This window comes from Vigna umbellata, chromosome 8 (genome assembly GCF_029865625.1).
Source record: "Vigna umbellata cultivar VRB3 chromosome 8, Vumbellata_1.0, whole genome shotgun sequence".
Taxonomy (NCBI): domain Eukaryota; kingdom Viridiplantae; phylum Streptophyta; class Magnoliopsida; order Fabales; family Fabaceae; genus Vigna; species Vigna umbellata.
The window spans coordinates 14,447,912-14,465,068 of NC_142172.1; the positions used below are offsets into that span (position 1 = coordinate 14,447,912).

A 17,157-nucleotide genomic window follows, 5' to 3' on the forward strand; every position below is an offset into this window, starting at 1 on the left:
GTAGGTGTTTTTAGAAATTTCTTGCGGTGCAAGCCTCGGTCGGAGTATTTCTAGAGTTGTGCGAGTTGGATAGAGGTAAGGGAAGCTAGATAATTGTTTTTAATTAAAGTATGTGGTATAAGTTTAATGATATATGACTACTAAACTGTTTGGATGAAAAATGTTATTATGTGTTAGTGATTTGGTTGAAATTGGGGTTTTGAGTAGAGAATTGGTGAGCAAGAGTGGGTGAACTGTTTTGAGTTATTGGAGATTAGTTATGAACTGGTTTGATGCAGGTTGAACATCTTGGAAGTGGTAGAAATCTAAATTGTAGGTAAATAATGAGGATGGAGTAGAGTTATACTTGTGTTAGAACTCAATTTGGAGGAAGTGAGGTAGTGAAAATTGGAGTTTGGAGTTTTGTGTGCAAATGGTTAGTTTAGACAGTTTTGGTAAGTCATTTGGAACTTGTTAGAGCCCATAAGTTACTTGAAATTGTGTCACAAATGGTAGAATTCAATTTGGGTCCCTAAGTTGAGTTTTTGAAAGTTTTTGGGTGAGATTTTGAGTTTCTTTGTTTAGATTTGGGTTATAAGTGTTTAGACAATCTTGATTAAGTATAATTGGGTATATAATACAATCTAGGAGAGTTAGAAGTTGGGAAAAATAGTTGGAATTGATAAACTTGGTGTAGGTTGCGTAATTCTATAGATTTGGTGTTGTAGAATTATGCAGACTCACTGAGCGAGTGGATTCGCTCAACGAGTAGTGATATAAGTGGGTTGTCTGTCTAAGGACATTCGTTGAGCGAATGGTGTGCGCTAAGCGAATTGTTGGGGTATAGGAGCACTATCAGTTTTATTTGCTTAGCGAATGACGTGCGTTGAGCGAATGGTCCAGGTTTTAGTTTACTCTTTTCTTATTTGTTCTTGTTTGATTTAAATGATGTGGTGAATTACTTGGGACTATGTATGAGTATGTAATGGATTTTATAATCATCAAAGACTTGAGTTGCGATTCAAATGGAAGTAAAGTATGGTTTCAAAGTATGATTTCAAGTGGTGTGGAAGAGAATTCCAAGGAGGAATTTCTTAGTGGTTGTTTCAAAGGTTTTAAGTATGAATATGGGAAACTTAGTCTTGGAGTTCATCCTGACATTCTAATGGTTACCTATTCTCAAGTAGAGAGGGGTGAGGCATGTCGTGAGAATAGCAGGAGGTCCTAGCCTAGGGCTTTTCATTGGCCTAAGGTGAGTGATAACGGACTAACCTTGTGTGGTAGCTTCGGGTGGGCCAACTCTTTCACTACAACAAGTGCACGAACTGTCATAGCTACATATTCATATAATCCGGATAGTCAAGTCTAAGGTCTTTACAGGTTAAGATGTTTGGAATGATGTATGTGATATAAATAATTTATGTATGTTATGTTATAAATGTGATATGATTTCTTTGGTATCTAGCTTACCCTTGCTTCTGTGTTGTATGTTGTGTGTTGTTTTCTCTTTTGCAATAATCACCTTAACCGGTGTGAGCTTAAGGAAGACATTTTTCAGGGGATTCAATGTTTGGTTGAGAGGAAAAAACAACAAGATAGATAATCTTTGGTCCGTCAAGGATATGATCTCTCGTCCTAGTAACCTCAAATTACTTTAAGTTCTCATTTATGTATGTCGTATTTTAGTAGTTTTATACTACTAAAATGGAATGTTAGAGGTTTCAACACTAGTCTAACAACTAACAATTTTTTCTTATTTATGATAATTAAAAGGTTTAAACCCTCGAATGGTCCTCGTATTTATATGGGAATCTCAAATGGGTCATCATTTTTTTTTCGGTCTCAATTGGGTCATATTTTTTGTAAAAATGAGCCAATTTTACCCTAATCGTTAAGTGCTCTCAGACGGCGTTAAATTTAGCTGAGCTGTATTTTATATTTTGATGACGTGGCATTGTTCATTAAAATTGAATGGGTGATGTGTTTTAAATCATCGAATCCACGTGGCGCCGATGCTTCTTCTTCCCTCCAACCATTGATCACCTTTTACCTCTTCCGCTCCTCCGCCCAAGTTGCTTTCTTCCCACCCCCACCCCTCAAACCCTCACTCCCAGACACACACCCTTTCTCCCTCTCAAACTAAAAAACGCCGTTGTCGGGGGCGCGTTTGTCGAACTCCTCTTCTCCTCCGCCGACGGAGCACCTCATCTTCCATTCTCTCACTTCTCCTTTTCCCTCACTCTGTCTTCATTTTTCTCTCTCCAGAAATGGCATCAAAACTATCATTCATGGTGTGTTTCATGACTCTATGCGCCATTGATCTAGCACAAAGCGCACCATCCCCTCAAACGCCAGCACCGTTTGTGGACTGCTCAATCCTTGTTCTCACCATGGCCGATTGCTTGTCCTTTGTCACCAATGACAACACCGTCACCATGCTAGAGGATACCTGCTATTCTGACATCAAGTTTGTGCTCAAAACTGCCATGTTTGCCTTTGCGAGGCTTTCAAAAGCAGTGCTCAATTTGGTGTGATTTTGAATGTCAGCAAGGTCATAAAGATCAGTGCTTTCAAAACTGTCCCTGATTGTCTTTTCATTTTCTTTATGGTAGATTTCTTCATAAAGATCAGTGCTTTCGACTTCTGGGTTGGTTAAAGGTTTGTCGAGAGCACATGATGGGATGAAACCTCACACCACAAAGCATACAAGAAGAAGCAACACTATCAGAGGAAAAAGAATCAAAATACACTTTAGTATCGCAACTCCTCCTACCACCCACCTCATCATCTTGTCAATAATATTAAGCACCATGAACAAAATCAAACATGAAGCCCCAAACTATATCCAGACCCAAATGAAAAATTGATCTAATTTTAACTTTAAAGTAACATATTAATTTAATGTTTATAGATGATCCATGAATAATTCCCTTATTCCTCTCTCTCTTCTGGTCTCACTTTGAAATGCAACATGAACACATCAATGTTTGTGAACTGTAATGATGAAGCATCGACGTCGTGGAAGGTGATTTAAAACACATCAGTCATTCAATTTTAATGAACAATGCCACGTCATCAAAATATAAAATACAGCTCAGCTAAACTTAACGTTGTTTGAGAGCATTTAACGGTTAGGATAAAATTGACTCATTTTTACAAAAAATATGACCCAATTGAGACAAAAAAAAAAGATGGCCATTTGAGATTCCCATATAAATACAAGGACCATCCTCCGAGGGTTTAAACCTAATAAAAAATAACTTTTTTTGAGATTTATTATTTAAAATAAATTAAGATGGGTAGAAATTAAGTTCAAATAAATTATGAGTAAATAATTAGTTTAAATAAAATTATTATTATTATTATTATAAAATATAAATTATTTAAAATAGAAAATTAAAATTAAAATGATATTAAATTATTTTTTTTAAATGAATGAAGTAATAATTTGAACTGGTAATACTGTATAAAAGATAAAGATATTTTTATAATTTAAGATATCGTAGAAGCGTCGTTTTCCTGTATTTTCTTCCGCTATGCAAGAGTCAATCCCTCTCTATCCAAATCACTGCAAACAAACAATTTTGACACCTACATTATTTTCCTCTGTGAATAAGGTAATAGTGGTGTGTGGGACCAACAAAATCGGTATATGGAAACATAATGGCTATACAAACTTATCTTTTCCATTTATTTTTATTGATTTCAATATGTAAATTTGTTATTCGGTTCATTTTAGTAAAAATATGTATTATAGTTATTTATTTATCGTTTATTGTCAAACACGTGTTCCGATATTAGTCCCCATGACTAGTCAAAGGTAAGATGTGTGTTTTTCTAACAAAAAAGAATTGCATTAACATAAATTACTAATCAATTTATAAACTATAATTACATTTGTATTTAATGTTTATATGTAATACATTGACGAATTAAATATCTTTTAATATTATCAATCAGTTAAAGTCATCTGAGATCCATATTTTATTTTATTTTTTTACAAAAAAGCAACAAGTTTAAAATTCATAATCAAATATGTCTATAAAATATAACCAACATCATTTCACTTTCTGTCTCTATGCGATATATTTATAACATGAAAAGAAAACATTTATGTAATTATTTTGTATAATATACAGAAAACTAGCATGAAATTCTCTAAAATTATTTCCTTAAAAAATTGTAAATGATTGTGTACCTGTTTCTGTCTATATGGAAGAAGGATAATGATACAGTGCAGCATGACAACATTTTGAAATTCATTGAATTTTTTTTATCATATTACTGATAAATATTTTAAAACATAATTAACATAAATGTTTTTGCATATGTAATAAAGTAATTATAAAGGATAATAGAGTACCAAGTACTCTTGACTCTTTGAAGAAAATCAGAGAGGTTATCTTGTAAATAAATATAGCCTAATTATTATCTGGTGATGTATTAGCAGTAGAAGGGAATCTCATTTTTCTGGCTTCATTCACAAACAGCAGCCCCCAAAGAAAAATTTACTAAGAGGCAGAAAACATAGTGTTTAATTATTTATAAAGTAAACAGGAGAGGAATACTAGCATATTTAAAGGCATGCAATAGTAAAGCAATTCAACCACACATTTTCAAACCAAATACAGAGCTTGGCCATACCCAACCACACACCATTACTTTCCTAGGCTATTAGGAATGGCAGGACTGTCAGCATAAAGGCTTCATAGGAGAAGGTTGCAGAGCCCGTATACGCAGTATCTTTCTCCTTGAATTTATCAGTTAGTCCCTGCAATAGGAAATTGGATAAATAAATTCAATTAGATGCATCCCTTTGATTTTAATTTTTCAAAATTAGCCGTTTCATTAGACAAGAATTTGTGATTCACACTAAGAAATAGGACCAAGTTGAATATGTTTCAATAATCATCTAAATAAAACAGTAAATTTCACGAAAAGGATCATATGCTTTTGCAAAGATTACTATCTTAGACTCAACTTATCTAAGAAACAGTATATTCATGTCTCATTTGTCAGCCTGTGATAATAGTTATAAAACTTATCCAAGACGTACCGAACACTGTTAATTTTTACTGACCAAGATCAACAAAAACACATTGGCAATAAAGCAAATTTTTAAAAGGTTATGTATCGTTTGAGTAAATATGCATGCAGTTTGATAATGCCACAGCACCGCTATCACTAGAATTGTCATTTTACTTCTGTTTATTCCGGATTTCGGTATCAGATGAGAACAATTAGATGTTTATTTGCACAAACTAAAGAATAATAAATAAATCAGTGATTTGTTTGCTCACCTTAACAGTAAGACAACACCTGCATCAGTAAACATGGAAAGAAATCAGTTTATATATTCAAGTTATACACACACAACACAACACAACAAGAAAAAAGTAAGCACAATGTTCCTGTAAAGAGAAATTTTACTGTAAGTTGCTCCATTTTAAATCTGGAAAATGCGGTTCCTTAACTAACAATATATAACAAATATATAAAAAATAGAAGAGTCTAAGCCTATTGTACAAGGACGAAGCTCTGTCTTTTCGGTCATAGTAAAGCAAAACATTGGACTTTAACAAAAAAAAAATAGAAAAGATATCGAGGGGAGGATCCACTAAGTGGATATGGTTTCTCCAAAGTGAACAACTTATTTAACATGATAAAGTAAATGACCTCATGATCGGAAAATCAATAGCTGAAATTATAGACATGTACATAACAAACCATCGTCAATTTACTGAAGTATTAATTGTCAATTTTCTACTCAACACTAAAACTACTTATTTTATCCTTACTTCAGATGAGCTAAATTTCGATTTTCATAATATAAAATAAATTTGTATCCAGAATAAAAAGACAAGATTTGTAGGAATGTTATACTCGATGAAGTTGTCATATTCTATCGCCTTGCTTTTTCCCCCAGTTTTGTCAAACTTTGAAACCAGCAAATCCAATACTACAGGAGAAACAGCATAACCCAAACTCAGTAGAGCATCTCGCAACTCATTGGAATCGATTTTTCCACTTCTGTCCTTGTCAAATCTCTCAAAAATGGACTGCAACAAATATCGGTGAGTTAGAAGAATAACTTTCCAATTTAAAGACAGGATAATTGGCAAACTTGAAAAATCATAATTAACAGTGAATAAAAGTAAAAGGGGAAAGGACATATACCCTCCAGTTCTGCAGACTGTAAAATAGAGATGTGAATTCCTTGGGTCCTGCAATGCATTACGACGAAGTCAAAAGTTGAAAAACTTTCCTTTAATTTAATCATATTAGTAATACCAAACATTACGAACTATTATTTACTATCTATAATAAGAGAAGAGTGACGGTAACAAAACTGCTCAAACACTTTACCTGCTACAATCTTAAATAATTGATTACGAAGAGTTGCTAGAAATTTCAGATAGACTATACAGTTTCAAAATAATTTTTCAAGTTTAAAAAAATTTATTCAAGAGGGCACATGATTTTCCAAACCAAATCCTTACAGTCAACATCAAATCAACAGTACGAAATAAAATTTTAACGGGTGTGACCCAGTAATTTTTCAGAACCATTTAATCGTTCAAAAGATATAGTCGAACTAAAAGAAAGTCATGCATGACATAGGGCCACTATACCCACGTCAAGTAATCACGTTAGCCAACTTTTTAACCTTAATTGTATTACACTTTTCCAATATAAGTTTAATATTAATATCTCTACGTGTATGGCTTCTATTGGAAACAAAAATCTTCTTGCTCTATTTATCTTTTGTTTCAAAATTGTATTCAAGATAAGATTAATTATTATTTTACCAATTATAGCCTTAGAGTTTACCAACTTTTAAATATTTTAAGTGAAAAATGAAATTGTGTGGGCAATTATAAATTAGTCAACAAATTTTTCATGGAAGTATAAATGTAAAGCTACTATTATGCATTTATTGTGAAAATAATAACAAACTATTTCCACATTTTGTTGTTTCCAATTTAAAAAACCCTTGGCTACTTTTTAAAAGTTGTTTGTTTTATTAGTATATTTGAAAGCATTTAACCCCACTGCAATACTCTAACTACTTTAAAGAAAGCACTTGAATACAAATTCTATTTTCTAAAGTTCGTAATTTTCAGTAAAACAAAATTCGTTTAAAATAAATGACCAGTTAACTTAATGACATTAAAAAAGTATCTGAACCACTGGTGAGTGCTACTAATTATACAAGTCAACAGTGGTACAACAATCTATGAAATGGTTAATTAAACCACGCTTCACCAATTAGTAATTAATTAATTAAGTTAATTTAATATTATTAAATTTCCATACGGAAATTAAGCAACCAGCACATAGAGTGGATCCTTCGTGCTACCAAGAAGGTGCTAACTCGAAAAGTCATATACCCAAAATTAAACTAGCAAGCCACAACGCGTAAAACAATAACTGCATTCGCATTCAAAGCACACGACACGCGTTTCGCATGCAGGTAAACCAAAACGCGCAAATAACAAAACGACAAAAAAAAAAAACAAACACCGGCGCAGCTTAGCACCGTGCGCCGGAAAACCTAAAATTTTCAAGAGAGTTGAAATGGTACCTATCTTCTTGACGTTGGAATTGGTAAAGTGATACATGAGAAGATGAACGGTCCTGAGGCTGAAGCTTTGGTTATAGGAAGACAACGCTCTCTGCAATTCTTTGTCGTCGATGAAGCCGCTTCCGTCTTGATCCGCAATCTGGAAGCACGCCACTATGCTCGGGTCCGTGCCCGGCGGAAAGGCCGACGGAACCAGCGACGCGAACGGGCTCCCGTAAGACGCTGCTTGAGGATAACCTCCTCCGCTGCCTTGGGAGTGGGACCCCTCCTTCGGTGGTTTGCTGTAAGGAGCCGCGTAGGGAGCGGACGGCTGGCTGTAGGGGGATGCGCTGTAGGATTGGCCAGACGGCGGAGCGCCGTAGGACTGGCCGGACGGTGGGGCGCCGTATGATTGCGACGGTGGAGGAGCACCGTATTGTGATGGCGGAGGAGCACCGTATTGTGACGGCGGAGGGGCACCGTAGCCGTAGCCAGTGGGCTGGTTAGGGTAGCCGGACATGTCGAAGGGAATTTGAGTGAGAAAAGTTGGATGTTACGATTTGGTGAAGGAAAGGACGGAGATGAAAGTGTTTGATATTTGGAGTACGAATTCACCTTACTGTTTAGTTTATATTTGCAGGACCGGTTTTGGCGTGTTGCCACTTGCGTGTGCAAATTTTAGCATGGTATTTTTTTTTCACGGAGTTTTAGAAATATGTAAAAATGTATATTTTTGTGTTGGTTTAATAAGTTTTTTTTTTTACTTAATAAATTACCACATTTTTCTTTTAGTTCCTCTTAATTTTTTATATGTTTAATTTTTTTTAATGTGTGCACCATTTGTTTTCTAAGTTGGTAATGTATAATTTACTTTTATGGAAATTTTATTGGTACTAGTAGATAGAAATGAAGATTGATAGGATGATAAAAATTTAACCTGAATTAGTATATTATACTTAAGAAACTTAAATTTGTCTTATTTTTTCATAATTTAGAATACTAAAATATATAACTCAATTATGTTTACCATTGTATATATTTATGTTTGAAAATTTAAGTGCAAATCTAAATTTTACATTAAATAAAAATGAAAAATTACAAGTCATATATGGATAAATATTCATTAATTTATTATTTTAAAATTTTGGATTGAGAATGATATGAATAATTTTTTTTTATTACATTCATGTTTTGTATTTAAAACTAGAATGAGAAAATAAAAAATTAACTGGTTAACTTAAAAGAATGAAAAGACAAAATAGAAAAGAAGAACTTACGAGAAAATGAAAGTTGTCATGTCCCTTAAAGAAAACATAGACAAGTGTTAATAGAATCGCTAACATCCGAAGTGTTTTTCTAAAAAAAAAAGTGATCTATTTATATTTCTAAGAGTGTTTTAGAAAATGAAATTATTTTTCTAAAAAATAATTTACTTGCGATGCAAATACTTCCTAAATGAAATGAAATTCTAACCTTATTACATTTAAAGTAAATTGAGGGAATATTTGTAATTTCATAATTCAAAAGACAATGATGATTAAATTATTAAGAGAATTCAATGTTGAAGAGAATTCTTTCACAAATTTAAAAAAACTTGTAAAGGTAAAAGTCTTATTAAAATGCCCATATCAAAATAAAATGTTTCATTTCTTTTTATTGATAAGAAAAAAAATTCTTTCAAAAACAATTTATTTGAAAAGATTTTTGTCTTTTCCATTTGTCAGAATCATTAAAAACGCACCCAAAAACCCCTTTGAACGGACGCCAGGTGTCAAGCGACGATGATCCGAAAATCTGATAATGGAAGGCAGGTGTTGGCAGATGAGCGGACGTTCGTTTTGACGTGAGAAGCAAAACTGATTTTTCTGAAAATTCACGTCACACTCTCTGCATGCAACCTTCTTCTCCAAACTGTGATATTTTCATTTCTCATTCTTCTCCCTAAAAACTCTCCCTTCTCTCTACCAAATATCACCCTTTCTCTTCTCTGATCTCCGTTCAGGCACCGTAGAAGCACTTCCGGCGTCAAGAGCTTCAGTTTGAACCGAGCGGTTTCGACTTCTAAACTGGTAAGTTCTTCTTGACCTTAGTCGTTCGTTATCTGGTACATGCAAACCAAGTTCTGGTTGCATGATGTCATCTTGTCTGAGCCATTGTTAGTCTTTTGTTTGGTTTAGTTTTGGAGAAGTGTTGAGCATTGAGGGTAGAAGGACTTGTAGTAGGGCGAACCGTATTTCTGCCTCTGGGAACGTTCGGTCACGCTCAGAGGTAAGGGAAGCTTATCTAATTTAATTTGTATGTTGTTGTGCTGCATGAACGTTCGTTGATTTAATGATTGGAAATGAAATATGATTGTGCTATGTTCTGATGTATGAAATATATGAAAATTGACTATGATATGAATATATGAAATTATGAAGATATATGTTGAGAAATTTAATTGAGATAGATAATTTCAAAGTATGAATTTTCACTATGAGAGTGTACGTTCGTAACTGAACGATCATTGACCGTTTGGTTTTTTTCTAGTAAACTTGGTTAGAATTGGATTCTTTCATTTGGGAAGAATCCTAGTTGAGGACGAGCGTCTTCATTTCGTAATACTGTGCATGAGCGTTCGACCAAACATAGTTGTTTCTTGGTATTCGGTTATAAACTTAAGTATATATATATATATATATATATATATATATATATATATATATATATATGTAGGTAATTGTATATTTTCGTTTGTTCTTAAATACTACTCCAAATGGTATCTTATTATATTTATAAAACCTTCCAATATAAGTTTGTAATGCTCGGTCTTACACCAAGCGCTCGCACTTAGTAGTGCTCGGTCTTACACCAAGCGCTCGTGCTGAGTAGTGCTCGCACTACAAGAAATTCAGTCATTACCGAAGGCTTTTTACAGACGGCCTTTTGCCCTTCGGTAAAATTACGTTTCCGACGGTCACAAAGATGATTACCGAAGGCCATGGTGAAATGCACTAATTACCGAAGGATTTTTTTCCGAAGGTCTTTGGACCGTCGGTATTGGCTTTAGTGAATTAACTTACCGAAGGATATATGACCCTCGGTAAGGTGCTCGTGTAATTAACACCAGCGGACTTGGTTTCCCTCTGCTAACTTTCATTTTTCGAGCCAAAATATTGCGTTTCTTTCTTCGAACCCTCACCAGCATTCCCCCTTTGTCGGAGACATCAAACACTCACCAGCTTTCTCGTTTCTTCCAGCCATCAAACCGTCACCAACATTGCCCAAATTTGGGAGGTTTTGTTGTCGGAGGTCGTCTCAGTCACCAACATTCCCCAACGTTCCGTGGTTGCAGGGGCTGCGTCAGAAATTTGTTGTGCGTGCGTCAGGAGGGCTTCGTGGAGGAGGGCACAACGGTGAGGAGGGGCTTCGTGGTGCGTGGAGGAGGCAACAATCGAAGAAAACCCAGGTGCTGGACTTGTCTGCCGTGGATATGTAAGTCTCTTTACTCCTCATTTTTGCTATTTTTCATATTGTTTTCACTATTTTGCTTAAATTTTTAGCTTTGTGAATTTGTATAGCTTAAATTTTTCATATTGTTTTCATATTATTTTATACACACTTTTACTGCAAGTTTTACTTTAAATTCGTATAGCTTATGCTTGAGATCAATGGAGTAGGGACTTGCTTCCATCCAATTTATGTTGTTTCCATCCATAAATAGGTTTCATTTTGAAAAAATACAAAGATCTCTTTGCTGGAGCGTGTAGGTTAAAAATTATGAATTCTTTCATCTAGAAATCCTGCATCAGTCTCTGCATCAAATCTTCTTTTTCTTTTCATCATTCCCATGTGCTCTGATGTCATCATTATATCCCTGTATTTTTCATTCAATGTGACTTAAAATAAAAAAAGTACTATTGTCAATCATCTCTTTGTTGAATATATATTGTATTTCACAGTGCAAGCCTTAGTTGGTCATTTACCACTTCATATAAGCTTCCCCTGTGATCCAAAGCTACAAACTAAAATAGAGTCATCTGTGATACTTTTTTAATTACCATTTTGTTGTCCTTCTTCATTTTCACTTGGTCAAAGGCAAGAAGTTAAATTGAGACAGAGGGTTTCACACTCAGCTGCCAAAATTGATGGCTTTACTCTTTGAACTCTCATTGATGCCTTTACCCTTTCACACTCAGTGCATACATTCATTGATCACTTTACTCTTTCAACCTTGTCTTTTACAAGTTATTTGAATGTGTATAGATCCTAGCACCTACGTATTACTCAACCATAGTTCAAGGTAACCTCAATAATCTTTAGCTGTCAATTAAGGCCAACTTGTATAGATCTCAAGAATTTTTGGTATTTTAATTGATTGAATGTTGATTATAGCATTTTCCTGTGAATATTTTCTGTAACATCCATCAAACCTAAAAAATTTCCCAATTCTATTGATGCCACTAATTATTTAGAATTATATATATATATATATATATATATATATATATATACATATATATATATATACATATATATATATATATACATATATATATATATATATATATATATATATATATTTAAAAAAACAGCTTTTTGAATACATGCCTGCAAGTGTTTTATTACCTTCCAATTTGATAAGAAGATGAACAAGTGGACTCAAACTCCAAATTTCCATTTGTTGAAATGATTCTTATAACCAGATTTTCAAGTACTTAAAAGTAAATCAAATATATGATCATTATTTTCAGAAGCTCAGCAGTTGATGGATTGTTACCCCAAGAGCAGTGACAAGAAAACATTGAATTTATTGATAAAAGAGTAGGGGAAGTAGACATGTGATAGAAACTCTTGTTTGATCCTTGTCAATACTTGTTTAAGTTTTCACTTTGTGCTGACCTTAAGTGCTGTGGTGCAGTTTCCAACTTAGAGACCTTATTCATTTGAGGTAGCATCTTTAGGAAGAGGAGCTGAAACAGAATATTGGTTGAATAGGGCAGCTGTAAGTGGTAGCTTCAGTTCAAAAATCTACAACCTGTAAGTTTTATTTGTAATTGATGTCATCCATAATGAATTTCCTACCATTCCAGCTCTGCATTATTGAACTTGATCATGAGGTTGAAATTTAATTATTTGTTAGCATTGGTGTTTTTGGTTCTGTTGTGAATTGTGTGAATATGTTCCAGCTTTTTATTTTCATTTTCAATCTGTACTTAGGTGGTTGTGTAGCAAGATATTAACTTATAAGGAAATGATACCATGTCTAGCCTTGGTGATATGAACTAAAAATGCCAAAACTTGAATTTTATTGCACGAAATGTGCAGAAAAAGTAAAACTGGACCCTATAACATGTTCTAAAATACTTAAACCTTGGAAAATTGGTTCAAACATTCCTGTAAACAAGGTATAACAACAAGCCAACCTTTTAACATTTAAGTATAGCCAATTTCATTACACCAATTCATGATGTAACTATAAGGATGAAGTAGAGTACAAGGACAAACCAACATGCATATATGTTGGTTATATACTATCATGAATCCCCCAAGTTACGAAAGTAGAAGGAGGAACCAAAGTTATAGTTGTTTTATAGTTTATATATTAACTAAAAAACTGATAACAACTGATAAGAATAAGAATGTGTTAAGGTTGCCAACAACAATAAGAATGTGTATTGTACACTTCTTCTCATATTTGCCTTTTATTTCTTTCTTCATTCTGCTATTGGCAGGACCATGCCACCCCCCCCCACACCTTGCTCGTTCCTTTCTCATTTAACCTTCAAATCTCAGTTCTAGACTTTGTTAGGGTTCTGTACCAAGTTTCTTTTAGAGGATAGTCACTCAATCTTACAATCCGTCAACTATTTTGCTTGTGTCTCCAAATTTGGCTAGTAGAGTTGCCAAATTTTCACTGTTTTTCTCACTGCAGAATGATGTTTCAGTAAGCTAATTTTCGTTGCTGTATAGCCACTTAGATCAAGAGCCATTCAAGTTTCCACCCCTGAAGATGCTACCAGTATCTACACAAGTGCTGTCTGGTTCATTTTTTCCAAAAAATTGAGTCAAAATTTGGTGGTTCAAGACAGGAAATGTCATAGCAGTGGTTGTAGGTCAAAACTAATCACTCCAACAACTTCATTTAGTGATTTTAAAGTTGTTATAACTATGAATTCGGTCAAATCCATACTGTTACTCAAGAGCCAGCACGTCCACGCTTGTCTTCAAGAGATAAGCTTCTCTTTTGTTCAATTTTCGTTTCTGTCATGTGCTGTCAAACTCTGTCACTGTTTCAGAAATTTTTTTTATTCTGTTTTGGTTTAATTCGTGTCTGTGAGTGCTGTAATCATGCATTTGCTTTTCCTTAAAGTTTGTTGATCATTTTAAACGGTGAAAATTGTTTGTATGAGTTCATTCCAGCTTTCAAAGTCATTTTCTAGTTTTGTCCAATGTCATGTGCCTATGTGCAGTTTTAACTTCTGTCAGCATGCGTTTGAATCTGTTCTGGTATAAATTTTTCGTTTAATTTGACTTCCAGTGCATGTGTAGCCATAGATGAATCATATAAGGCAATCACACAATGTCTAGCCTTGATTATATGTGCTAAATCAGTCCACACATGATTCTGTAATCACAAATCTGCATCAAATTTGCTTCTCTGGTTTGATCACGTGCAATCTGTTTTGTCTAGATTTCTTTGCATGTAAAGCATTGAACAGGTTTATTTGGTGATGTTAAACATGTTCCAGGCAGTGCCAATCAGTATTAATCACTACAATGCAATAAGCATAGTTGAGTTCCTCCAAAATCTGGTTTAGAAATAGTTGATCATTTTAAACGGTGAAAAATGTTTGTATGAGTTCATTCCAGCTTTCAAATTCATTCTCCAGTTTTGTCCAGTATTGTGCACAAGTGTTGCCGTGTTTTACTGTTACATTGGTTTAAATCTGTTCCAGCTTTTATTTGGCATTTTAATCTGAGGTTTGATGCATATGTAGTCATCTATTGATCATATAAGGCAGTGAGACAATGTCTAGACTGATCATATGAGCTATAGCATTGCAAAAAGAAAATTGTTTCTGATTTTCAAAGTCTGCACAGAATTTTCAAAACTGGTGCAATATCCAAAAAAACTGTTCCAGTGCACATTTTGCTGTTCTTAAGCTTGGAACAAGTGTATTTGATGATGTGAAACATGTTCTAAGCAGTGCCAACCAGTATTAATCACTAGAATGCAATAAGCATAGTAGTGTTCCTCAGAAATCTGGTTTCATGTGCTGTCACAGTTTTCATTCAATCTTTTTCACCGTGATTGATGTCTTTGCTCTATCTTAGGCCATTTTAATCTTCTAGCTCATCTTTTCTAAGCTAGATCTAGTGCATAGGACCATTCTTCTATCTTGTTTGATCCAGCCAGCCTTGATTCTATGCAATTTTTTAAATTCTAATGCAGATTTCTAGTTTTTTTTGCTGCATAATTAGCAACTCTGACTATGATTTCGAGCATGTGTATGTTTCTGTGCATTGCAACTGTTTGAACACATTCATTTGATCATTTAAAACCTGTTTGCACTGTCCAATTGCTCTTTTCATAGTCAAGGTATCATTTCACATCTTGAACCATCATTTTACTTGAAATATGCAAGTGCACACCTCATATTGCGATCTAGTCTGTTTTAGATCAGTTTCATTGAGTTTGGAGTCATTTTTGGTGAATTGAATTTGGTTGGTTACTGTTCATATGGTAATTTTTCGGCCAAATTGGTATTGACTTGCTGCATCACCAAATTTTCCTCATTTTTTTTATTAGTGCACTTGTCATCTTTTACAGCAGTCAATTTCTTTGCTGATTGAGTGCTTGGACACACCTATTATGATGATATACAGTTGCTTGAACCATTAATTCTGTCATCAAACCACATCAACTCATTTTTGCATCTCAAAGCACCATTTTTCACATCACTTTCTGGTGCAGTAAGCATTTTTTTTTTGTTGCTGTTTGCCATTTGAAATACTCATTATTCTCATTATTGGATTGGCAAAAGCTGGGTTTAAGTTTCCAAATACATATATATGCTTCTCCAATTGTATAGCATTCATAAAAAGCAATATCAACCCTGCAATCCAGATTTGAAAGGTCAAAAACCAGAAAATACAAAATCTACTGTTCTTTGTGGCATTTCATCAAACAGTTTTGAATTTTCATCAAACATTTACATTGCACAGAATTCAATCACTGTTTTTGGTTTTTTCTTGTTTTTTTTAATCTGTTCTAGACCCTATCTCAAGTTCCTTTTGTGTGCTAGCCTTTATTCCAGCCCAAAGTGTTTAGAAATCACTTTTCTTGACTTCCATATACTGCTGTCAGAATTATTTCTGCATTCAACTTTGTTGCAGCACTCTTTTTGATCACTCACTGGTTTTGTGCCTTTTGTCTGCTGGAACCTTATATTTTGGTAGAGTTTTAACATCCAGTTGGACCTTATCAAAGGGGTAGCATCTTAAGGAGTGGAGGTCTTGCTAACTTTGCTACTAGGGAACTTTAAGAGGACTTTCCATTGGCTGTCCAGCATTTCCTTGCAGCAGAAAAACATCACTTTAGAGTTATATTTCAGCTCATTTCTTTTGCTGTAGCAGCCACACTTGGCTTTGTATAAATTCTTTTATACTTCTTTGTATAAGTGGCATTCTATCACGGAACCTTTGGTCCTTCTCCACTTCCTAAGATGCCACCTTAGTTGGAAAATGTTTCTAAAACTGGACTGCACCTCAAAGTCTTTAGAACACCACTATTTCACACATTAATTATGACCAAAGCAGATCAAAAAGTGGACCAGAAATGTACAAGGACAGCACCAAATTATGACTTCAATTGGTCAATTTTTAAATGCCAACAAGCTTAAAACTAATAGAAATAGGTGTACAATATACATGTATAGCAGATTGACCCTTTTAGTTCCCAATTTCACTACAAAATGAGGTTTGAATATGCAAATTGCACATACATGAATCTGGCAAATATTTGAATATTCAAATAAGTTTAAAACAACAATTAGGACTTGTTTAAACTACCAAATAGCACAAAATCCCTGTTGCACGAAAATAGACACCCAATACAACTTTTTCTTCTTCAAAATGAGTACTAAAAATGCAAAGAATTCCATAAACCACAAATTATACTATATATCCATGCTTTTATAGATATTTGATTGCCTAAATTATGTTCATGTGTATATGGTGTTCATTTACATTGTCTTTCATTTATTAGGCTATAACTTGATTAAGTGAAGTAGTCATTTAAAAACCTATGGTACTACACACATTCTCAAAACAATGAGAAGGGTAAGAATACACTAAACACTTAGAACCTACAAAATATTTGGGACTACTCTAGACAAGAGTACTTCAGTACTAATAAGTTGTCTCGTCCAAGTTTAATACACAACCCCTTAGTGTGTCTAAGGCATTTCGATACCGAGGACTTCTCTTTGCATGCCCTTATTGAATGCCTATGACCATAGTGTTCAAATTGCCTTCCATGTTCGACTTGAGTAGTAATAGGTTTATTACTTATGTCACATGGAGTGTTGCTATTTTGGCTAAGTTTGTATTTGTTTGGCTTGTCACAGAAC

At 34.1% G+C, this 17,157-nt stretch overlaps 1 protein-coding gene across 1 annotated transcript; it reads right to left on the minus strand.

Annotated features, from left to right (window-relative positions):
- Positions 1-4,422: 4,422 nt before the first annotated feature.
- Positions 4,423-8,162, minus strand: LOC148194080 (putative calcium-binding protein CML50). Its single transcript, XM_088097368.1, has 5 exons — positions 7,565-8,162; positions 6,157-6,203; positions 5,863-6,038; positions 5,280-5,298; positions 4,423-4,750 (listed from the first exon to the last, which is right to left on the minus strand). Exons 1-5 carry the CDS (start codon positions 8,061-8,063, stop codon positions 4,646-4,648), a joined length of 846 nt encoding a protein of 281 aa, XP_087953494.1. The 5' UTR covers positions 8,064-8,162; the 3' UTR covers positions 4,423-4,645.
- Positions 8,163-17,157: the final 8,995 nt, after the last annotated feature.